The sequence below is a fragment of the Tarenaya hassleriana genome, unplaced genomic scaffold (genome assembly GCF_000463585.1).
Source record: "Tarenaya hassleriana unplaced genomic scaffold, ASM46358v1 Cleome1, whole genome shotgun sequence".
Lineage (NCBI taxonomy): Eukaryota > Viridiplantae > Streptophyta > Magnoliopsida > Brassicales > Cleomaceae > Tarenaya > Tarenaya hassleriana.
Window position 1 is genome coordinate 3,141,676 of NW_010960187.1, and position 24,024 is coordinate 3,165,699.

Genomic DNA, 24,024 nt, shown 5'->3' on the forward strand with positions numbered 1-24,024 from the left:
TATATCCATATTCACGAATAATTTAAGCAGTCTATTTATCTAATATAATTGATATGACCAAGAGCTAATATCTATAATAAATAATACATCAAACCAATGGAAGTTGTCATTTTACTACCAAATTATATTCGATCGTGCTTAAATAATAATATCTATCATGAATACACTAATAAAAAAGACAAGAAAATAGATAAAAAAAATTTAAGTGAAAATCATTTGTTGAAAATGAAAGAATAGTAAAACGTTATTTCGTTGAAACCAATATTTTATCTCTGACATAGATAAAGAATAGATAAAAAAAAATATTCATCGATGTTGTTTCATCTTAAATAAATCAAACCGATATTTTATCTCTCATCATATATATATATATATATATATATATATATATATATATATATATTGAAATATAAGTATGTTAACACTTAACAAGTATTCAAATATATGCCATAAATGCGATATTATATTGAATATGATATAAAAAAAAATTAGGATTCATAATGATTCTTTTCATTGTGTCTAACATTAAATCGAAATTATTTTTATTACAATTGAGGTTACACAATTAAAAAGCAAATGAATTAAAAAAAATAAGATTAACTAATCTATTTTAGTCCAATAAATCTAAATCAAATAAAACCAAATATGGAAATTAATTAAACTAATTATAACTATTTACACAATACTATTATTATTATTATTAAAAAATTAATAAGAACAATCAAATACTTTGATGCTTTTATATGCGCATTAACTGCATAACTTAGATTGGTTTATTACTTTTTATAAATAGCTTTAAATTATAATTTCTATAGACGTATTAATAATTAAAAAGAGAGAATAATTCGTGGAAGAAATGTCATTATCGTGGATATATCATACATGCATTGATAAAGCAACGAGCACATGGCTTCAGAGATCCCATGTGACTCTCTCTTTATGTCACCCATTTTTTCAGGGCTCTTATCAATTCATTAATAATTTCCATCAACATTATTATTCTTTAGATTCTTTTTTTATAAATATATAATATATAATTATTCGTTTCTCCGAGTTATGTGTGAACACAAGGAGAAGAAAACCCCTTATTTAATATTCCGTCACTCGTTGAAAACAGTATTGATCTAATCATATATATATATATGTATATGTATATGTATATTATACGATAGTCAAAATGCATTTTCGTATATTCCGTTTATCTTTTTGTACAAGCAATGTACCGACATACGTACTTTTACGTGTAATCAGTTATGAAGGGCAAAGATATTTTCAATTAAAAAATCCTAAACATTAATTAAATATTTCAGCGTTCATTTGAACACCTTATAATAATACATACTTTTGAAAAATGATAAAAAAAAAAATTATGTGCGTAGAAGATAAAAATAAAATTTAAAAATATTATCTATAATAATGCTCAATATTATATTTTTTTCAAATATTTATAATTTTTTTTTATAGAATAACGATTAAAAAAAGTGTGACGCAGTCTCCAAACGTTTACATAGAAAAATCTCAAAAGTTCCTAATTTATGATACTAAATAATCGATTACACATAGCTTTATTACAATTTTTTTACCATAAGGTTACATCACACAAATTTTTTTTTTCACTTGCATTTTAATATCTTTACAATATTTGATTTAAAAAAAAGGAATCTATATAATATAACACTATTACACATGAGACATCTTTTATACTACACATAAATTATATATAAATATAGCAAATTGTTAATATTCATTGGATTTTTGCATCCAAAGTGTAATCATTGCTAACTAAAAAAAGCAATGGAGGGTATATAGCACCGGAGAATATCGTACATTTGATGTTGTAGTGTAACCAAAATGTTCATGTGCCCTTTTTGAATCTTGGCTTATTGGTTTGGATCCTCTAGTTCTTGCATTGTCGGTGACAATGGTTCTTGTCTTCTTCATTTCGGTATTCCTCCTTATTTTATATATATATTCATTAATAATTTTATCCCATTTTTATTGTGTGGCTACATATTTTTTACATTTTTTTTATCTAATTAATTAAAACCACCAATAATACCATTGAATTCTAAAACAATTAAAAATATGGTTTTGAAGAAATTTTTCTTAAGTGGGAACAATTTTATTTTTATATAAATCAAACCCATATCAAAAGGGAGAATCCCATATTCCCCCACAAATTTTCGAAAAAGTTCCAATTTCCTACACCAATTTTTAATTTGACAAAAAACTACACCGAATTTCAAATATTTCCAAATTTCCACACAAAATATTAAAATGTGTTGCAATTTCCCCCACATCCGTAAACGACGTTAAGTTCTGTCAATTTTAATGCTGACATGGCATGCCACGTCATACAGATTTCGCCAAATCAGCACATTTCGCCACATCATCAAGCCACGTCAGAAAATAAATAAAAAATAAATTAAAAATAAAAAATTCTAGATTTTTTTAAAAAACTAATAAAATAAAATAAAAATACAGAATTTCAAATTTTGATTTTTAAAAATAAAATAGAAAATTATAAATACATATATATACACTTGTATATCTATACACAATTATATACATATATATACACAATTATACATTTACATATATATACACACTTTTACATATATGCACAGTTTTTTTAAAAAACTTTTAAAAAATTACAGTATTTTAAAATTTATTTTTAAAAAATAAAATAAAACATTACATATACATATATACAGAAATAATATATATATATATATATATTCACATATGTATATATACATATTCATATATATACATATATATCCATATAAACTCAAACATTGAATATGTATATATATATGTGAATATGTATGTACTATGTATATGTGTATAAATATATATATATATATACATACATATTCATATGCATATATATACATATATATATATACATTTATACATACATACATATATACATATATGTATAAAGGATAACACATATGTATATATGTATGTATGCATGTATGTATGTATAAATATATATATATATATATATGTATATATATGCATATGAATATGTATGTATATATATATATATATTTACACACATATACATACATATTCACATATATATATATACATATTCAATGTATATATATGGATATATATGTATATATATGAATATGTATATATACATATGTGAATATATATATACATATATATATTATTTGTGTATATATGTATATGTAATTTTTTATTTTATTTTTAAAAAATAAATTTTAAAATACTGTAATTTTTTAAAAGTTTTTTAAAAAAATGTGCATATATGTAAAAGTGTGTATATGTATGTAAATGTATAAGTGTGTATATATATGTATATAATTATGTATGTAGATATATATGTGTATATATGTATATGTATATAATTGTGTATAAATATAAAAGTGTATATATATGTATATATAATTTTCTATTTTATTTTTAAAAATCAAAATTTGAAATTCTGTATTTTTATTTTATTTTATTAGTTTTTTAAAAAAATCTAGAATTTTTTAATTTTTAATTTATTTTTAATTTATTTTTAATTTATTTTCTGACGTGGCTTGATGATGTGGCGAAATGTGCTGATTTGGCGATATCTGTATGACGTGGCATGCCACGTCAGCATTAAAATTGACGGAACTTAACGTTGTTTACGGATGTGGGGGAAATTGTAACACATTTTAATATTTTGTGTGGAAATTTGAAATATTTAAAATCCGGTGTAGTTTTTTGTCAAATTAAAAATTGGTGTAGGAAATTGGAACTTTTTCGTAAAATTGTGGTGAAATATGAGATTCTCCCTATCAAAATGATACAAACAAACCAAATTGTATAAATCCATTTCTAATACAACTCACGGCAAATGAATAGTACTCTGTAATGGAATTGATAACACAACAATTAAATATATATATATATATATTAGTTTTTCTAACATTGTCATAATATTTTAAAATAATAATGTACTAGTGGTGGTTTAATTAATATAAGACCCTATTATTTATTTAGTTATTTATTTATGTGCATATATAGCCCGTGAAATTTGACATTTCTGCAAATCTATGAGACTTTTTTGTCATTATAATTCTTTTGCGATCCTTTTTCTCTGGTTCTTGCAGAATTTAAGCATATTATAGTTCACGTGATGAATTAATCACATTATTAGTTTAATTAATTTTCTTTGGATTTTTTTAACGACTACGTAGACGTACAACCGTAGTCCATGAAACGACAGCGTTTTCAAATGAGTGAGCTGGGAAACGAAGACGGGAAACTAGTGGTGGATGATGAATGATGACGTGGCGGTAGTCTATGATAATTGGGGGATTATTGGGTCTGTAATCGGACGGTCAATGTTGAGAGAGGGTATAAATCGGACGGCTGATATAAGGCCCGAGAGTGCAGGATGACGTGGCATCAGCTCGCATTATCCTTCGAAAGACAAGGCTCACATGGACGAACGTGCCGTTTCCCTAAGAGCCTTTATTTTATGTGGTTGCCACGTCAGCCAAAATTTATGTAATCCAAAAAACAAGACCTGTTTATACGTACTTTTTTTGGATCTCGGACATGTAGTAAATGCGTACAATATTATACTTTTGTCGGAAAATGTTTTTAATTAAATTTAATTAATCTTTCCCTTAATCATTCAAGTGCGAATCTATGATCTATAAAACTTTGTATAAAGTAGATTTTTGAAAAAGAAATGTAACAGAAAAAAGACAAAATGTGAAAAGAGTTTGACGCTGTTGGAAGATTTGTTAATATGGTATTTACATGAGATGAAAAGCTGCTAATCACGTGATTAAGAGCTTATTAAAGATGTAATACGCATATTATAAATATATATATTATGCAACTATTGTAATTAATATCCTTTACATACATTCTATGATAAAATCTCATATAAACAATCAATATATATATATATAGGTAAAAAACCCTAAAAATTACTGAACTTGTATTTTAGAGTAATATTAATTCCTAAACTTGTAGAGGTGTCTATTAATTCCCAAACTTACAAAATTGAACACGTTGAATCCTGAACTTGTTAAACGGTTTCATATTCGTCCATAGCGTTATTTGGTCAAAAAACGAGTTGACTGATCCGACGTGGCGCGTGACGTGGCGAGCCACGTCGGATCGGGTTTTTTCTATATATAGTTTATAAAAAATCATGTAGTAGAAAAGGTTAGGTGATAGCACCAGTGGTTCCTTTTAGCTTATTTTGCAATAATTACTCGGGGAAATAACAAAAAAAAAACTATAATATATACGCTTTAGAATTACATAATTGTGATAATATGCGAAAATGCAAAGATCATGCACCATATTTACGGCGCAGCGAATCAAAGGAGGGCCACCAGATTTGGATGCAATTCCTTGAACGATGTAAAAGGTAATCAATAATTAACAAAAGAGACAAATTCAATATTAACATTTTACCGCAAACACATTCATGATTATTTACCAATGATTTATATATATAGACAAATGCCGCACAAGGTGAATTTATTCCTGGAATCAGTCTTATTAATTATATATTATTATGGAGAATTTCATACAAACCCATCGTTTCAATTTTTTTACATAATAATATTTTTTTCCTATGATAATATATATCCATTAAAACATACTTTTATACTAATTATGATTTTTTTTAAAAAATTGAAGGAATTAACAAATGAACAAATACTCGGATTCTGTCATCATGTGGGTAAATGCAAAACAAGAGATGGCATCTACAACACTAGCAAAATTCTTGGATACGGTGAAATTATTCCCGGAATCTGTCTTATTATATATTATTATGCATTTACTATGTGTTATTAAATTATGCATATAGAGAATTTTTTAAAAAATTTAATTTCCCTCTTTTTTATTTTTGGTTGGTTGTGTGTGATTTCTAAAAAGTCAGAATCTGAAGACAGTGGGGCCTTCCATAATTAATATGCAGAAATCAAGGAATGAGTTTTTGGCTATAAAAACCATATTGGCTCTCTCCATTCTCACACAACAAAAAACTAACATCAAAAAAAAAAAAACATAACAATGGGGCTTCTTCACTACTTGTCTCTCTTGTCTTGTCTCCACCTCCTTCCTCCATCCTTCGTTGCCTCTTCCCCTGTCCCCGACCCCGAACTCGTAGTCCAAGAAGTTAACGAGTACGTATAAAAACCGCTCTCTACGTCTACTATACGTATATAAATACTCATGAATATATGTTTTCAATTGAATGCACGCACTGAGGTATACAGAAACTTAAAATTCTTTTAAATTCCCAATATTTTTATAATGAATTACCATAATGTATCAAACCGGCTGTAATAATTTTTTTTTGTGGGGTCTTGTAGGAAGATAAATGCGTCTAGGAGGAATCTAGGTGTACTCTCGTGTGGGAACGGCAATCCGATAGACGACTGTTGGAGATGCGACCCGCATTGGGAGAAAAACCGTCAACGTCTAGCCGATTGCGCGATTGGGTTCGGCAAACACGCGATCGGCGGACGGGACGGGAAAATCTACGTGGTCACCGACCCGACCGACAAAGATCCCGTAAACCCTAAACCCGGAACTCTACGACACGCCGTGATCCAGGACGAGCCCCTGTGGATCATATTCGCACGGGACATGGTCATAAAGCTGAAAGAGGAACTGATAATGAACTCGTTCAAGACGATAGACGGACGCGGAAGCAGCGTCCACATCGCGGGTGGCGCGTGTGTCACCATCCAGTATGTGACGAACATTATCATCCACGGGATTAACGTCCACGACTGTAAAAGAGCCGGGAATACGTACGTTCGGGACTCCCCGTCGCATTACGGGTGGCGGACGGCGTCCGACGGGGACGCCATCTCGATATTCGGCGGCTCGCACGTGTGGGTCGACCACTGCTCGTTGTCGAACTGTCAGGACGGATTGATCGACGCGATTCACGGATCGACGGCCATTACGATCTCCAATAACTACATGACCCACCACAACAAAGTCATGCTTTTAGGACATAGTGATTCCTACACAAGAGACAAGAACATGCAAGTCACCATTGCTTTCAATCACTTTGGCGAAGGTCTTGTCCAGAGAATGCCCCGGTAATTTTTTTAAAAAAAAAACTTTCATGAGATAAAGTTTAAATCTTAGATGGGTCCCTGTATTTTAGAGTTATTTATATTTACGCCCCGTAATTTTTGGGATGTTGACAGATGTAGACATGGCTATTTTCACGTGGTGAACAATGACTACACGCATTGGCAAATGTATGCAATTGGAGGGAGTGCAGCTCCAACAATAAATAGCCAGGGCAATAGGTTTCTTGCCCCCAACGACAGAGTCTTCAAAGAGGTAACATCTTTGTTCTTCAAGGAAATTATAAAAAAAAAAATGCCACGTCATCTACCGAGCTTTTTAGGATGTCAATTTAGAGAAGAAATCCTAAGCTCGTCCGAAAAAGATCGGGTTTCGGACTTAATTTTTCGGTCTAAAAAATCGGGTTTTTAGGTCGAATTCAAATCAGAGTTCGAGTTGAGTTATATGAAAAAAATGGGGCATGTCCGAACTCAAACCCAAAACTTTCGGGCCGACTGCGGGTTCGGGTCGGACCGAATCGACCTGATTGATATCCTCATTTTTTTAATGATATCCGACTTCTGTCTCATATAGGGTTGGGTATCCGAATTTCGGGTTTTGTTAGCTCTCGTTTCCAAACGAAACGTAATTAACGAAATGACGATATTATGTGATCTAACAGGTGACTAAATACGAGGATGCACCTCAAAGCGAGTGGAAAAAATGGAACTGGAGATCGGAGGGCGACATGTTTCTGAACGGCGCATTCTTCACGGCGTCGGGGAAAGCAGCCTCGTCTAGCTACGCCAAGGCGTCGAGCCTGGCGGCTAGGCCGTCCACCCTAGTGGCTTCGGTCACGGCTAACGCTGGCGCGCTCGTCTGCAAGAAAGGGTCTCGCTGCTAATCAAATAGATCCATCACCCTACATTATACTATATATCATCCGGTTTAATTTAAGGATGACTTGTTTTTTTTTTTTTAATGTTCCAATATATATATATAAACAAATATCTGATCTTATGTTTAATTAAAATTCTCCAATGTAAATCAACTTTCTTACCTTTTTTTTTTGTGGGTTTAGTTCTAAGTTGGATTCGATGTATAAACACCACACAAGGTTCCTAGCTTTGTGTATTAAAAAAAAAAAAGCCTTATGTGGTGTGGGGTTACATGAGCTGTGCCTTGGTAGTATTGTTATTATAAAAAAAAAGCTTATTATATATTCTTTCTATAGCGAAAATATCCAAATTAACATTAACGTAAATAATAACGGATTCTATGATATTCTAATTGTGCATGTCATATAACGAAATGCAAATAAATGAAGAAAGTCGAAAGGTGTATTAGCAAAAAACAATTTAATCGAATTACAATAATTCGTTACAAGATGTAATCTGGGCATGGTGTTGTTGAATCATGACAATGCATTTATTTGGTTCTGCGAGATCTGTAATAAGTCAATACCAACATATGTTTGTCAGAGCCCCCCCACCTTCGGACCAGATCTAGATCATGTTCTCGCATTATCTCGATGAAGAAATTAAATTCATACATACATACATACATACATACATACATACATACATACATACATGTGTGTAATTTTGAAAAGGCAACAAACAATACGTGCTTTTAATTAAAGTGTCAGGTCTATTTACCCATCAAACTCCTTTCACGACCCCATTTAATGAGCCCCACTCCCACTCCATTCAATTTCGATTTTTCTTTTTCCTTTGGGGAAAAAATTAATTGTTCATATATATATATATATATATATATATACACACACACACACATAAAAGTACACACTCATAGAATTCTCTAACGACAAATGGTTGTCCCAAAAATCTAGTTATATAATGCAATCTATAAATATAACATAACATATGGATAAAAGAGCCGTCCAATGGGAATGCAAATGGAACACACTCACCCATAGAGATTCCAATTCTAAAAAAATTCAACAAAAATACTAATAATAATATTTTATTTGTGTATATTTTTTTTCCCTGAAATTTAATATCTATTTTGACACCGGATTTGTGCAGAAGTTGATATAACTTTGGATAATTAGGAATGCACCCCGTTGAAATATTACAAATAAATGAGAATCTCACTATATCCTAAACTCAACGATTCTAATGTTATAGTTTGAAATCTGATCTCGAATTCGTAATAAAAACTCCAACATCACCTCCTACTCGGATATCATAATTCACAACCTAAATTCGTCCGAATCCGAATTAAAAAAAAATCGGATATTTCATGTTTTCAAACTTGAATTCACATCATTATCCCAATACCCTCTTTTCAAATACACGATAATCAGCCCTATAACCAATGATCGAATCCCATACGAGTGGAACCTTGGTTCGAGTCCATAAAAATCATCCGAAAGAAAACCATAAAAAACGTGTCGGCGTTCATTTAAAAAGTTTTTGATGATTATAGGGTTGAAGTGAAAACTTGATTATTGACTATTTACATTTGGACTGATTCAAACGCATTCCCATGTGGACAAGTTCTATATCGTGCATTTCGTACGGGGGACATGGCTTGTCCGTGACCAAAATAGTTATATATATATATATATAGATCCAATGGTAACGCCAAAGTGTCATTTCATTTCGACAGTACGGATACATAAACCTACCTAAAATGGGGTGACCAATTTCATATGAATTAAAGAAAAAAGGAAGCAAAACAAAGCATATGTGAAATTGTCGGCAGAAGGCAACAAGAAACAGAGGCATTAACTCTGTTCTGCTCGCCAAAAGCAGGATTTGAAGGCAAGCCGACACAACCAATTTTTTTTTCCCTTCACAATCCCAATCAAACATAAATGATGATGGTCCTAAAGAACCACAATGCCCAGCATACACTATTCAATCGTTTTATTTTTTGCTTGATCGTTACTCGACCGGCATCGTTCATCCTGGTCATTCCATTGAAGGTAAAGGTAGAGGCAGGTACGGATTGGATACCTAGATATTTCGATATATCCAACATCGGTTTTGCCCCCTCGGGTTTCTCGGTTAGGGTCTCAGGTCTCAGCCTAGTGAAAATACCCGAGTTTCGGATACCTGGCCAGAGAGACAAGGGGATGAGACGGCTGGCAAATTGAGGGGAGAGAGTAGAGCGTGAGGCGACTCAAAGACGAGCGAAAAGGCAAAACCGAAATCGCAATATCGACTCCTCGCCCTCTTGCTGCCTCTCGCCCTCAAAAAAGTCAAATCCCTAAAGGAATCTGATTTAAAAAACCATCACCAAACCTTAATCGCCTTGGAATCGTTTCCTCACCCTCTCGCGGCATCACACCCGTTTGACTCGGGTTACCCGTGAGTACGGGTAATGGCCAGATGAAACCCGAATTCTAACGGCGGATACCCATCTGGACAAACCTATGTGCAATCTCACCATTGACCGAGTACCCAAATTCCGGGAGCCGAATACCCATGTGTACTCAAAATCCAGATACCCACACCAGTCCTACAACGAAGATCGATAAACACTACTCCAAGAACGAAATCTCATTCCATATCTTAATGTATGATGGGCAAATCAAAATCAACACACACCAACCAGAAGAAAGACAGGGAACTATGGAAGAGCATTGTGTAGTGTTAAAAGTATCACACGCTAGAGAGAGTAAGCAAAAACCTCAAAGAGATTGGGCGGGCAGTGAAGGAAGGCACAACACAACAAAACCTATTAGAAGTCGGCTGGAGAGATAACATCGTCGATCTTCAGTATCATCTTAACGACTTGTGTCGCAAGTAATATCTGCTGCTGCTTTCCGATAAGTGTCTCGAATACATTTTGCTCCTTCATATCGTTTGTTCCTACGTCATTGCAGTCGATTCCATAGAAGGGAAAGTTCTCCTATACACCCCCCAAGAGAAAAAAAGAAATCAGGGTTTGAGTTATTGTAAGTCATCATCTAGTACAGAGATCACAGGACAAGATTTAACCTATTCAGACATCTACATGTGTGTACCTTAATTTGCTGAGATTTAACTGCAGAGAGAGTCTCGATGGGTTGCAAGCCACAGTTTTCGGCAAGAGCCATAGGGACGGAATCCAGAGCTTCTGCAAATGCCCGAATAGCATACTGCAGAGAGGAAAGACTCAGAACTAAGCATGTAAATAGAAGTTACAACACTTAAAAATGAGCTGATTGGAAGTAATTATGGACTTCGAAGATGATTGGAAAACACAAAATCAATTAAGAATCAAAGTGTTAATTGTGTTCGGCTATATTTTCCTTCATATTGTATTTCAGTGTAACTTATTTCGCTAGTTTATATATAAATATGGGAGCTCTTTTCATTTTAATTCAAGGAGAAGAAGAGATATAAAATTATTTTTCTCTTCTCTATATTTCTTATTTAGCTTCCGCATTGCAGTTTTCAAGACTTCTTACCTGCTCAACGCCCGGGTATCTATCTGCAGCCGCATCAACAGCAAGAGAGCAAGCAATCTCGGCTGCTCCACCACCATATACTATCGAATTGTTGCGGATGAGATTCCTAGCGACACATAAAGCATCATGGATACTGCGCTTCGTCTCTTCTATCATCATTTTGTTACCTGCCACACCATGACATACATTGTTCAGTCCAGTCAATCAATTTTAACACATCTTGCCAATGATGTACCCTTAAGCTGTCATAATTTCTCCAATTTCGATCATTAAATCTGTGCTCTAACAAAAAGGGCTGTGAGAAAGTGACCAGTAGCATGCATGTGTACCTCCCCGGATGAATATGGTGACAGCCCTTGAATTCGCACAGTGCTCAATATACAGCATACGTTCTTTTGTTGTGCCAAATGATTTTTCACGAACCAAGCCAGCCTAAACATAATCATCGAGAGCAGAAAACCAAGCAGCTTGTGAAATGCATCTACATTAGATCCCAAACAAGCTATCAGCTCCTATTGAAAGTAAACATACCTTCCCCAACTTCTCTGGGGACAACTCCTGAAATCTAGGAACAATCCTCCCACCTGTAAAAGATCGGCTCATTTATATATGTACGGGAAGACGATACAGAAGCTACTGCTAGGAATAATGTACTAACCTGTTGCTATTGCAATAAGTTCTAGTTCCACGCCCCCAACCCATCTGACGGCAGGCAAATTCCTGTGCATCAACAGATGGTTTGCTTCATCATCGAATCCCCATTGACATATAACCAGTGTAGCACCAACATCCTGTAATTCAAATGACAAGGATAATGCACAATAACTGAACATTGCAATGTTGGTTCAGGACCAAAAAAAGGAAAACAACACAGAGCTTGACATGAAGTCCAAGCAACTTCGTGGAAGTACCATTTTTGGTGGCTTGTCACGACAAGAAATACTAAATATGCCCACATGGAGCACCTCCAGATTTTCAAACTTACCTTGCACTTTTGCACCATGTCATCAAAATACTTCTGCTCTTGCTTACGTAAAGTCTCAAACTTCTCGACAGAGTCAATGTCCACCTTATGCTTAGTCTTTGGCTTAGGCGGCTCAAAGGGGCATGTCAAAATAGCAATCTTTGCATCTTCAATTTTTTTTGGCATTTGCGGATGGCTCATGTCTTTGTCGACGACAATGCCGTATATAAGCTCAGTGTCCTCCAGCTTACCCCCAACTTTTCCCTCCACTTTTATCAAGTCTAAATTAACATCCTTCCTCTCTAAATCAGCAACAGCAAGAACAGCTTTAACAGCAATCTCAGCTAAACTGCGCTTGCACCGATTCACACTGCAAATGAACACCAAAAAAAAAAAGGTTAAGACGGTCTTTCTATAAACCAACAATACAGAATTTACATAAAGGAAATGACAACTTTAATCTACGCTCAGAAAATCAAAGATTACATCTTAGAGGATAAAGTCGTCATGCAGGTTTGAACCAGCGGTTCGAAATTATTAGCATCAAATTCAAACTTCTGTGCTATACGCTCCAAATTTTCAACAGCCACTCGCGAAGCCATCTCATATCCATCAGCAATACGGATAGGATGAATCCCCCTATCTAGAAGATGCTCAGCCTGCTCCAAAAGAGCGCCAGCCATGACAACAACACCAGTCGTGCCATCACCAATCTCATAATCCTGACTTCGGGAGAGTTCAACCATCAGCTTGGCAATCTGGTTGTCGACATCCATTTGCTCCAAGATGGTTGCACCATCATTCGCTGGAAAACAAGAATAACAAAGTTATGCACAAAAATAACATGATCATTCGATAAAATAGTCTCACCAACTCTGGCACATGAGAGATACGAATATGGAAAATGGCATACTTAGTTTGAAGAGATTCCGAGTTCCAGAAAAAAAAAATGGCATGGAGCTATGACATGATGCGAATTTGAATAGAAATAATCGACAAATACTCTATCACGGAACATCAGTGAAACATTAATAGTAACATTTGAAGGAACCAGTGGCCTTAGCGACCAATTTTATCATATACTAATAGTCTAATATTATTACACCTACAGAACCTACGAGAATCCACATTTTCAACAACTGTACAGCCAAACACTACATGGATCTTCAATCGAACGGTCAAATCTCAAATTCTAATCTGAAATCTAAGCATACAAAAAACTTCAGATCGATAAGAACGACGGAAATGAAGCACCAAACAAAGACGAGATCAAATGAAGAGACTAACAGATGGTGACGTCTCCGTCGGGTCCCTGAAGCATCTTATCCATTCCCTTGGGTCCGAGAGAGCTACGGAGGATCCGAGCCACAGCCTTTCCAGCGGCAATGTTGGCCTTCTGAGCATCGAGACCTCGAAGACGCGTCTTCTGCTCCTGCTCCTTCAGTATAATGAACGGCCGTCCGAACTCATCGAACGCCAACGCCATTTCCAAACCTTCGCCTTCAGCGATCCGATTCGGCTACGGATCGTGGTTCTGCTCACTATGAACTGGAGAAATGGAAGAGGTGCAGTGCAGAAGATTTGAGAGCAAAAGATGACTCGGCTCTTTGTTTGCTGGTGTTTAAAACCCTAACTCGATGACAGTGGCAACTTCGTAAATTGAAATCAATTCTGAAACCTAAACGGGCCGATCGGGCTTCAGATTAAAAAACCTATGGGCCAAATACAACTTCAGTCGCAATTGCGTGGTTCTAAATGGGCCGATTGGGCTTCGCATTTAATATTTTCGGTATTCTACTCGAATTTTTTATTTTATTTTAGAAAAATTATATCCATAAAAAATTGACAAATTATGTTATATATGAAAAACAGTCTGACGGTTACGCTTGAACCTCTGATCATCGGATGGCCATTTCTAGTCTGATTTTAGAAAAAATAGATAGATGTATTCAAATTACAAGAACTGTAAAAAATTAAACTAAATAGAAAATGAATTTGGAAAAATAAAGAAAAAAACTGAATATTTGTAAAAATTATTATTTTTATCAATTAAAGGAACCAAATCCAAACCGAATATAAATATAAAACGGCATGGTTATAGCTATTTGAAACAAAAATAACCAAACCCGAATCGAAATCCAAGAAGTTTATCCTAACTCGCAGGATCTTACAACGTAGACGGATACGAAAGCGACTATTTACAGAAAAGGAACGAGCGAAGCATAAAACCGTTAAACGTACGGGTTCCATCATCACTTGAGGCTTGGAGATTGATCCCAGAGACCATTCTACTCTTATTTTCCCCTTCGAGAACAGAAATACGGCATCAGAGCTCAATGTTCTGGCCACCATTTTCGGAGCCCGGCCGTTTCAAAACCATTCTTAATAGAGCTTTATACGGATCGAGATCGAGCTCCTGCAGATGGGGCATGTACGCAGGTCTTCTCCGCACTCACAGCAAGTCTGTCCCGACACGAGAAAAAAAAACACACGGCCGATGTCGTTAGAAAGCGCGAAATCGCGTATGCGTAGTAGCCGTTTCGAGAAAAGATGGCAGACAAGGAGGGTGAGATCTCACCTGATGACCACAGTTGAAGGCCATGTTCTTTTGATTGCCAAAACAAACCGGACACACCTGCTTTGATGTTTTTTGTTTTAACCCCGCACAACAGAAACAGAAACAGATGATTGATGAGTGACTTTAGCAAATCCAGGGTATTTTCGTCATTTTATCAAAACCCGGCAAACGCAAGTGGAAAGCTGCGTTTTGATTTTTCCATGTTTTGTCGCGACTGTGATTAAATCAATCGGTTTTTCGATCGCCAAATGCCACGATGATAGATCGTTCCGATCTCGTGGCCGTATATATTTATCTTGTGTTTTCCAGTGCACATACCTGTGTATCGTTGTTTGAGGTTGAAGGCGGGGCCGTGGCAACGCCGGTATCATATCCATAAGCATTATGCGGCGTCCTGTTCTGAAAGCTGCTTACCCGGGAATTTCTCGAACCGTTGCTTAAAGACGGGGTGATGCTAATAGGCGGCGGAAGGAAGAGCGATCCGGTTTGGATAACTCCCGGTTCTTCGCCTGTAATGCCGAGACAGAGAAAGAGGTTGTAGTAAAAACAGATCATGACCCTGCAAAGTTACAATGATCACTCGAAAAAACCGATAGATTTAGTAAAATTTACCCGAGTAAGCCTAGCTCGAGGGTGGCTTTGTACTGCGACGGTATCTCCATCAAAGCCGAGAGAGCGAATTCAGCCTCCTTTCTCGTTGGATCGACGCCCTTTGACATGATCTCGGTGAAATTCACAAACTGTTCAAAAGCACTCGGCACAGATTTCAGGCATTTGCTTGCAGCTATCTTGAAGTATGATCGGAATCACGCCTTTTGTTTTACGTTACCTGGAAATTGTCGAAGGAACGTTCCGGGATGTTGTCATCAAACTGTCTCATGGTATCCCACGGACCGTCTCCAACCCCGACAAGAACTATCGACAAAGGATATCCACTGCAAATTGCATAAACTCATCAGAAACTACGGAATAAACCCATCATCACAAGCAGTATATCTGAACTTAAGGTTTCAGATCCAACACAAAACGTGTTTGGATAGAAAGAAAAGGAGAGAAAGTGAGGGAAAGTTGTAAACAGAGGAAACAGAGGAGATTGTTCTCGTTTAACTTCATTCTAAGCTCTAATGGGGTTATATACACATTTGTACATAAGGGAAAATATTTTCATGAACATATTATTTACCTTGCCCTAACAATGGCATCAATGGTCTGCTGCTCTTGTGGACTGAGCCGACCGTTCGCTGTATCGACACTTCTTGTTACCTGACACAGCATACGGACCGAACTTAATCAAACATATGTCTGAAAGGATCGAGGTATCGACAAGACAAGAGCGAAACCCGAGCCTTTTCCTCTAGTTAAACACAGTTTCAGACGAAACAGAACTCGAAGATTCTTACCTGTCCATCGGCGATTATGACAAGAACATGGTACTGGCCGCCACTTTCTTCGACAATGGTGATGGCCCTTTCGATGATAGGCGCAAAAGACGTCGGTCCTGCAACGACAATAACGACACAATCATGTAACAGTAGAACGGAAAGAAATGCAGTACAAAAGAAGAAAAAGGGTATTCTTCCATTTGTTAAACCTGCAAGCCGGAGCTGGGGAACGATCTCTCTGTAACGGACGAGGACTTCTTCAAACCCGTTACAGAATTTATCTTCGGGATAGAAACTAAATACATCTTGATCATGTGTCGTAGCTGGAGAATTCAAAGGTAAAAACAAACATCAAGCTTCGAAATCAAGAACCCGAATCCAAAGACCGAGTCTTTGTCGTCGTCATTACCATCTCCGAACCCGTAACACGGGATCAAGTTATCTTCGTCAAAAGCAGATAACGTCTTTCCGATTATGGAAATCGCCTGCTCGTAAGGGTTTGGAGTGGATCCAATGTGATGCAAGCTTTTCCTGTTGAATGATCTTGCCCCTGAATCAAATCATTGCAGCAATCAAGAACAAGAACAAGAACATTAACTTAAACCTGAAACAACGTAAGAATCTTTCTTTCACCTGTCCACTCGTTGCTCTTCGTGAAATCGATACCGACGATCAGATTCGAGGACTCCAATCCCGCTTGCAAAAGAGCAACGGTAACCTGTCACGGAACATCAAACGCAGAAAAAGCTCAAGACTCCCTTCAAAACGCCAAGAAACTCTGGCAGATTCTGTAAATTAACCTGACCTCATCAAGGGAACGGTAGTTATCAGCGATCCGCGAGTACTTCCTCTCAAACTGCTTCCGCGACTGCGATTGCGTCCGCGACTGCGTCTGCGTCTGCCGCGAAGGAGTGTAAGGGGAACGAGGAGTTGAGTACGGGTTCTGCGGCGTGCTGCGGAAGGGACTCTGCTGGTAATATTGCGGCCCCCACGCAGAAGAAGACGCGTTTGCAGACGCGCTTGCAGAATAACGCCGATCCCCGGTCGCGCGTTTCGAACCGCTGCTCCCCATCACGGACAACAAGAGCCAGAACAAGATGAACAACAGCACCGCCTGCAAGAACTCGAGCATATGTAAACCCCACAGAAACACGACAAGAACAGCTTTTACAGATTCATCTATATATGTCAGATCGTGAATTTGTTTTTTTTCAAGACCGTAACTTCAATTGGCCGAAGATTTCTCAACCCAGAAGACTAAGACAATGGATTTTAATCAAAGTCTTCTCCTTTTTTCGATTTTTTTAAACGCAAGTATGGAACTGTAAGTTTCTCAGTGATTGCCATAGAAATAAATTATAAATTACAAATCTTGTCAGTGTCACTGAGTCGTTTTCAAAATTCCGGCGACTCGTTCAATCGCCGACTCGTCGAAACCCTCCATTGAAACAGAAAATTGAAGAACTAAATTGATTAATTAATCATCTGCGGATTTACCTGTGGATCGACTCCGTGCCCACACCCAGAAATATTCCGAATCTGCTGAAGATAGATCGCGGAGTCAGTTTTCTGTATACATATATAAATCCATATATATAGTATTTATGTATTTCAGTGTGTATGCATGTATGTATGTATGTATGTATTGTGCATATGCATATGGGTTTTGATGGAGATGGATAAAACATGCACGCAATCTTCGTTACAAGGAACGGCGATCTTTGGTCAACCATCCCTTCGGAAGGATAATTATCGAATACTAGCTAGATTTAAACCGACATTAATTGCCCATATTTTTCCCCATTTGATAAAATTCGATTATTAATTTGAAATTAGTACATTCTAACTTAAAAAATAAAACCCAGGCTTTTGATGTTTTCCTGGTCAAGGAGTTTGATAACTGTGACATTCCACCTATCCACTGAGAGATAAGCTCTAATAATATTAAATTATCATTATAAATTGGAAAAATATGACCCAATCTCTTCAATTCAGAACTGTTCAAAATTATACAGATTATACAATATATAGTCCATATTAAGATAATTAAATGAAATAGACTATATCTATTACTAAATGTTTTTTTGTTTATTTCATTTGAAATACATTAACTTACTATGAATTATTAGTTTTGTTTGGACCAGATGATAGCATATTAGATTATATTAGTTTCACGGACATCTGATTTCCGAATATTTATGACCGGTGAAAGTTATGAAATTGCAATATTACCAATTTAAATATATATACATGTGATGTATCATAAATGCGCACACACACACAACATATATATATGTGTAACCCATTTAGGTTTATGGGACGAGTTTGGGTAGGCTTATAAAAATGTTTGGTAAGACCTAAATTGGGTTGTAGACAAAGGTGTGTAGGTTAAAATTGAGGACACGTGTCAAAATGGGTGCAAGCCAGAGAATTGCAGGGAAGTTTCAGTAATCAGGAGTTAAAAACTTGAACAAGTCAAAGAGCAGTTGGGATTTTGCAGAATCTTGGTTAGATTAATTGTCACTGAGATTTTATAAGATTTTTAATTTCATTTTGTAATACATATCTAACCGTATACATACATACATACATACATACATACATACATACATACATACATACATACATACATACATACATACATACATACATACATACATACATACATACATACATACATACATACATACATACATACATACATACATACATACATACATACATACCATGTGTTTGCTAGATTAGATTGTGTGTGCATGTATTAATTGATTGATTAAGTGAGCATTCGATACATAAAATACCTAAAATCGAACCTGACCAATCCGAATACTATTAAATATTAAAATATATTCGAACTTAATCTAATCTAACAAATATATATATTTTTTGGTTAAAATCTAACAAATATTTTTTGTTTAAAGTTTCATAATATTTTAATCTAACAATGATTTCAGCATCTTTTAATTTTTCAGATTGCATTTGCAAAATATTAAAATATTTTCGAACTTAATTTAATCTAACAAATGGTTTCAGCATCTCTTATTTTTCACATTGCATTTGCAAATATAATAGGTTTATAATATAAAGTTTACAATAGAAAATTCTAGCATCTTTCATTCTGATATATCTTTGTATAAAATAGCTGGTCACTATGACACGTGTGTTTTGGTATACACGCATATATATACATATATGTGTGTATATATTCGGGGTAATGTTTAATATAGATGGCTTGTTGTGAAGGGTTTTTGCCATTTGGCGATGTCCGACCAAACTGAATCTGAGCGTATTCGGTTTTGTTTGGTGTACAAATTGAAACGATATATTACACTTAATCATGTGTCGGATTATTAGATTTAAAAATTGATTTCCTATTGAAATTCGATGAATATATTATTGATACATGCTTGACACAATAACGCTTAAAGTTGGTAAAGGCTTTAATATAGTTTACGTTGGTGATAACTGATAAGTCGTAACTGTCAAATCTTATGCATCCTCATGGGCGGGATAGGGGAAACTTCGGAGAAAGGAAGAGGGTTTAAAAGCCTTGGACTGAACTAGAAGGTCCGAGAGTCTGATTGAAGCCGAAGACGAGTAATCTTTTCTCCTTCCTCTTTTGTAATATATTTTCCAAGAACAGAAGATTTCAGTTTTATATTGTTCTTGTTCACATTAAACATATTCGAAGTGTAAAAAAAAATCACATTCATATATAAAAAACATATTTTAAATAAGAATTTGAAAAACAACGTAAAATTCAGATAATGTCTGGTTCAAATTCGAGATATTCGATAGAGAATTCGCCATAAGAATTGATTTAACGTGTTTGTATATAATCTGTATTGTTTGTAAATGTGTTTGGTATCTATGTGTCGGAACATTGATGCCAAAGATCTCGAAGAAGAAGAACAAAAAACGAACAACAGGGGAACCTTCGGCATGAAACAGAAGGAAAGAAGGAAGACTCCGTTATGGCCAAAACGCGGCGTTTCGTAAAAGGGTAATATAGTCATTTTGTACATTCAGATCGTTAAGTTTGTTGATCTCCGGTTTTCTGCTTAAACCGAGCATCTGACTTGGTTGTGTATAAATGGATTTAAATTTAAAAAAGAAAAATAGAAAGCTCCATACATCTTATAATCACAACTGAGAAAACCCAAAAAATCAAAATTTCATTAAACTCGTTTTGGATTTCATTTAAAGGTGGAGCCCAAAAGTGGTTATGTACAAAATTAAGAAACAAGTTATGGACATTTTTATGAACTCACAAAAAAAACATGACAAAACTCATCCATCTTCTTAATTAATATAATTTGAGAAAAAAATCATATATAAATCCTTTAGATTTTTAAAATCCTTTAATGTAAGGAACAAAAAAAATGCCATGTAATGTTGAACGTTTGTTCATCTCAATGTGGTTATGTACACACAAAAATAAAATCATATATATAATTGGATATTCCATGAAAAAATCACGTATCTTGCTAATTAACATTAACTGAAAAAAAAATTATAAATGACATTAAGTATTGTTATTGTATAAAAATAAAAATAAAAAGTTCAAGTAAAAACAAGCAATATAAAGAACATAAAAAAGATAATATAAATAGCATTAATTATCTAGATTTATTGTGCGAGAAGAGCCAAGAAAGGTTACAGGTTTCACCAGTACTGTGAATTCAATAATCTGACCATACTTCTAATGAGTTGTGAACTGTCTTTGGTTATAATGCTTAGTTGTATATAAGATCTTACATACTTTTCCTTAGATCTTGGAACTTTTGTCTGAACGACACGTTAACTTCAGCTGGAATTGTTGTACTTCACCGGAACAAGTTGAAGAGGTACCTTCTTGTGAACTGAGAGAGAAAAAACTTCCTCTATGTCAACGTCATCCTTCGTCATTCCTTCTGGAAGCTTCCAATCGAAGCAATACAGAAGATTCGCAAGCCCTAGCTCCACCAAACTCAACCCCATGTGGATTCCTGGGCAACCTCTCCTGCCTCCACCAAACGGCAACAGCTCAAAGTGTTGCCCTTTCAGGTCGATTTCATTTTGTATAAATCTCTCCGGAAAAAACTCTTCCGGATCTTTCCAAACACTCGGATCTCGCCCGATAGCCCACACGTTCACCTCTATTCGGGTTTTAGGGTTTATGTCGTAGCCGCAGATTTTGAATTCCGACATTGCTTTTCTCGGAATTAACGCGGCTCCAGGGGGGTGAAGTCTAAATGTTTCTTTGACCACCATTTTGAGATACTCGAGCTTCTCTAGATCTTCTTCCTTAATCATTCCCTCGTTCTTGATTCGGTTTCTGATTTCGGTTTGTGCCTTCTTCATCACTCTAGGGTTTCGGATCAGTTCTGTCATCCCCCATGTTAGCGCTGAAGCTGAAGTGTCTGTCCCGGCTAGAACCAGATTCTGCAAACGCGAAAGAGGTTTACAAGAAAACTCGAGCAGGAATTCGCACGTTGGAATACGAAAAGATGTATAAAAAGAAGGATTATATATCTTAATTTACCATGAGAACTCCCTTAATGTGATTCCATTCGTCGCCAACTTCGAGCTGTTGCTCCCTCCCCATATTGAGCATGAGATCGATGATATCTTCTGGTCCTTCTTTATTCTTGTTCTGAATGTGATTCCTAATCGTATCGTCATAAAACTCATCAAGATCATGAAAACACTTCTCTCGCCTTCTGTGAAGACCCGTGACCCAATCCACGATCCAGCCCACGTATGGGAAGAAATCCGCAGCCGAAGATCTACCGAGAATAGTGCCCCCTTCATCGACTAACCCTCGAAACCTCTCGATATTCTTTTTTATCCCGTGGGAACTCATCCCTAATCCAGCTCTAAAGATCATTGTAATAGCCAGCGACATTAACTTCTCGCTCAAGTTAACCGGCTTTCCTGAAACAGAATGGCGGGATAGCGTTTCTACAAGAGACTCGACCTCTTCTTCTCTGATGTACCTGAAAGACTGCACCCTTTTCACGCTTAAAAGCCCGAGAATACAAATCTTTCGCACTTCTCTCCAGTTATCGTTGTACGGTGAAAATCCGATGTCCGCGAAGTCATATGACAGTCTGCTAGCACGTGCGATAGCTGGACGGGTACAAGTTTGGAGGTCGTGATACTTGAGCAATTCCCGTGCTGCTTCAGGGGACGAGACAACAACGGTCGGGACAGAACCAAGCTTTACGCGTAAGAGAGGACCGTACTTTCGAGAGAGCTTCCAGAGAGAACGGTGAGGCAATTCTCCGATCTGATGTAAGTTTCCGATGATGGGTATCGCCGGAGGTCCCGGAGGCAGTCGCCGCCTCCGCCGGGGACTCTGATGAATGATCTTCGTGGCGGCGTTGAGGATGAAGATAAAGACTGCGAGGGTGAGCAGTGGTAGAGGACATGATTGAAGGATTTGTAATGAAAACATCGTTGGTGTTTTTGCTTTTTTGCCTTGGAATCGGAATGAGGACACCGTTTCGCTTCGCAAACGATTCGGTTATTTAAACTGTGGTTTTTGTCCCTCCAGGACATGAATGAGTGCACAACCAATTCTCTCTTTGGATCACGACCGCTTTTGCTTTAATTGAAATTTTCATAAAAATGCATGTGAAAAACTCTCAAATAAAATACATATTTTTACGTATAAATAAAAATTTTGTAAACAATTAATTATATGAATTTTTAAAATATTATCAATTTTTTTTATGTAATAGTATAATAACTTAACGTATACATAATTTTCATCAAAACCTTCAATATATACATTTATAAAAAACGCTTTTAGCTAATATTGAAAAGTGGTTACGCCACCAAAAATCATTTAAATCACTAGAGAGAAAAAAACGTTATTTTTGCGTTATCAAAAACCATGGGCAATGAAATTACAAACAACTCATCATGCATTTTTAGGTTGTTTTTTTTTTAACTAATTTTCATAAATGAATGTTGAAATTTTCGCTCATCTCAAAGTGATTTTTTACAAACGCACAGAAAAAATCATATACTCGAGAAAAATCCTAAATGTAAATAAAAATAATTCAAAACATATATTGAATTTCAGACAACTTTCATGCAAGGTGGAACTTTTCAAAGTATTGTTGAAAGCTTAGTTCATCAACCCGACAAGTTTTTGTGCAAATCTAAGATTATTCTCCAGTCTTATGTATCGATAAAAGAACGTAGTAAAAATCAGGGTTTAGAATATAAGATTTAGGGATTAGATCGCTTAATTGCGATACATTTGGTGTAAATTGCCGTTAATCCGAAGTAGTTTTCTACACAAATTTATGTATATTTTATTAAAAAATAAAATGTGGAAATTAAATTAGAAAGAAAGAACAAAATATAAAAGAACGGAAACACTTTTATTGCTACATCTCTTCTTCTTATTACATTACAATGGAAATAATTCATATATTTATAGGAAAAGTTATTGAAAGAAACAAATAAATAAAGATACGAAAGAAACAAATAAGGCAAAATATAATTGACACGATATATATTTTATTCTTAATTGATACGATATATATTTTATTCTTAATTGATATAATGTCTTTAATTATTATCAATCATATCAAATCTCCATATTTTGTTTCTA

General features: G+C 35.4%; 4 protein-coding genes across 4 annotated transcripts; 1 reads left to right on the forward strand and 3 right to left on the reverse strand.

Moving 5' to 3' along the window:
* Nucleotides 1-6,006: 6,006 nt before the first annotated feature.
* Nucleotides 6,007-8,242, forward strand: LOC104807772 (probable pectate lyase 5). Its single transcript, XM_010533182.2, has 4 exons — nt 6,007-6,164; nt 6,354-7,094; nt 7,206-7,344; nt 7,751-8,242. The coding sequence occupies exons 1-4, from the start codon at nt 6,052-6,054 to the stop codon at nt 7,970-7,972; spliced, it is 1,215 nt and encodes a 404-aa protein (XP_010531484.1). The 5' UTR covers nt 6,007-6,051; the 3' UTR covers nt 7,973-8,242.
* Nucleotides 8,243-10,575: 2,333 nt separating this feature from the next.
* On the reverse strand, nt 10,576-14,066 carry LOC104807780 (T-complex protein 1 subunit epsilon-like). The gene is made up of 9 exons (XM_010533194.1): nt 13,743-14,066; nt 12,942-13,260; nt 12,477-12,825; nt 12,150-12,282; nt 12,023-12,075; nt 11,821-11,923; nt 11,492-11,658; nt 11,066-11,179; nt 10,576-10,950 (listed from the first exon to the last, which is right to left on the reverse strand). Exons 1-9 carry the CDS (start codon nt 13,939-13,941, stop codon nt 10,780-10,782), a joined length of 1,608 nt encoding a protein of 535 aa, XP_010531496.1. The 5' UTR covers nt 13,942-14,066; the 3' UTR covers nt 10,576-10,779.
* Nucleotides 14,067-14,510: 444 nt separating this feature from the next.
* LOC104807790 (E3 ubiquitin-protein ligase RGLG2) lies at nt 14,511-17,633 on the reverse strand. Its single transcript, XM_019202159.1, is given in 12 exon segments — nt 14,511-14,918; nt 15,034-15,090; nt 15,352-15,504; nt 15,506-15,542; nt 15,646-15,773; nt 15,863-15,968; nt 16,217-16,296; nt 16,434-16,531; nt 16,625-16,738; nt 16,825-16,965; nt 17,049-17,133; nt 17,221-17,633. Coding segments are annotated over 12 exon segments (1,407 nt in total). The 5' UTR covers nt 17,548-17,633; the 3' UTR covers nt 14,511-14,837.
* Nucleotides 17,634-21,025: 3,392 nt separating this feature from the next.
* Nucleotides 21,026-22,912, reverse strand: LOC104807797 (cytochrome P450 71B34-like). Its single transcript, XM_010533219.2, has 2 exons — nt 21,940-22,912; nt 21,026-21,839 (listed from the first exon to the last, which is right to left on the reverse strand). Exons 1-2 carry the CDS (start codon nt 22,852-22,854, stop codon nt 21,222-21,224), a joined length of 1,533 nt encoding a protein of 510 aa, XP_010531521.1. The 5' UTR covers nt 22,855-22,912; the 3' UTR covers nt 21,026-21,221.
* Between the last annotated feature and the right edge of the window lie 1,112 nt (nt 22,913-24,024).

Bases quoted from the DNA above. Each gene is read 5' to 3' on its own strand.
- LOC104807772 (XM_010533182.2), top strand. From the start codon at position 6,052: ATGGGGCTTCTTCACTACTTGTCTCTCTTGTCTTGTCTCCACCTCCTT. The intron at 7,095-7,205 runs GTAATTTTTTTA...GGATGTTGACAG, and splicing joins CTTGTCCAGAGAATGCCCCG to ATGTAGACATGGCTATTTTC. The intron at 7,345-7,750 runs GTAACATCTTTG...GTGATCTAACAG, and splicing joins ACGACAGAGTCTTCAAAGAG to GTGACTAAATACGAGGATGC.
- LOC104807780 (XM_010533194.1), bottom strand. From the start codon at position 13,941: ATGGCGTTGGCGTTCGATGAGTTCGGACGGCCGTTCATTATACTGAAG. The intron at 11,924-12,022 runs GTATGTTTACTT...GATTATGTTTAG, and splicing joins CCCCAGAGAAGTTGGGGAAG to GCTGGCTTGGTTCGTGAAAA. The intron at 11,180-11,491 runs GTAAGAAGTCTT...TCCTCTCTGCAG, and splicing joins GATACCCGGGCGTTGAGCAG to TATGCTATTCGGGCATTTGC.
- LOC104807797 (XM_010533219.2), bottom strand. From the start codon at position 22,854: ATGTTTTCATTACAAATCCTTCAATCATGTCCTCTACCACTGCTCACC. The intron at 21,840-21,939 runs GTAAATTAAGAT...TCGCGTTTGCAG, and splicing joins ACATTAAGGGAGTTCTCATG to AATCTGGTTCTAGCCGGGAC.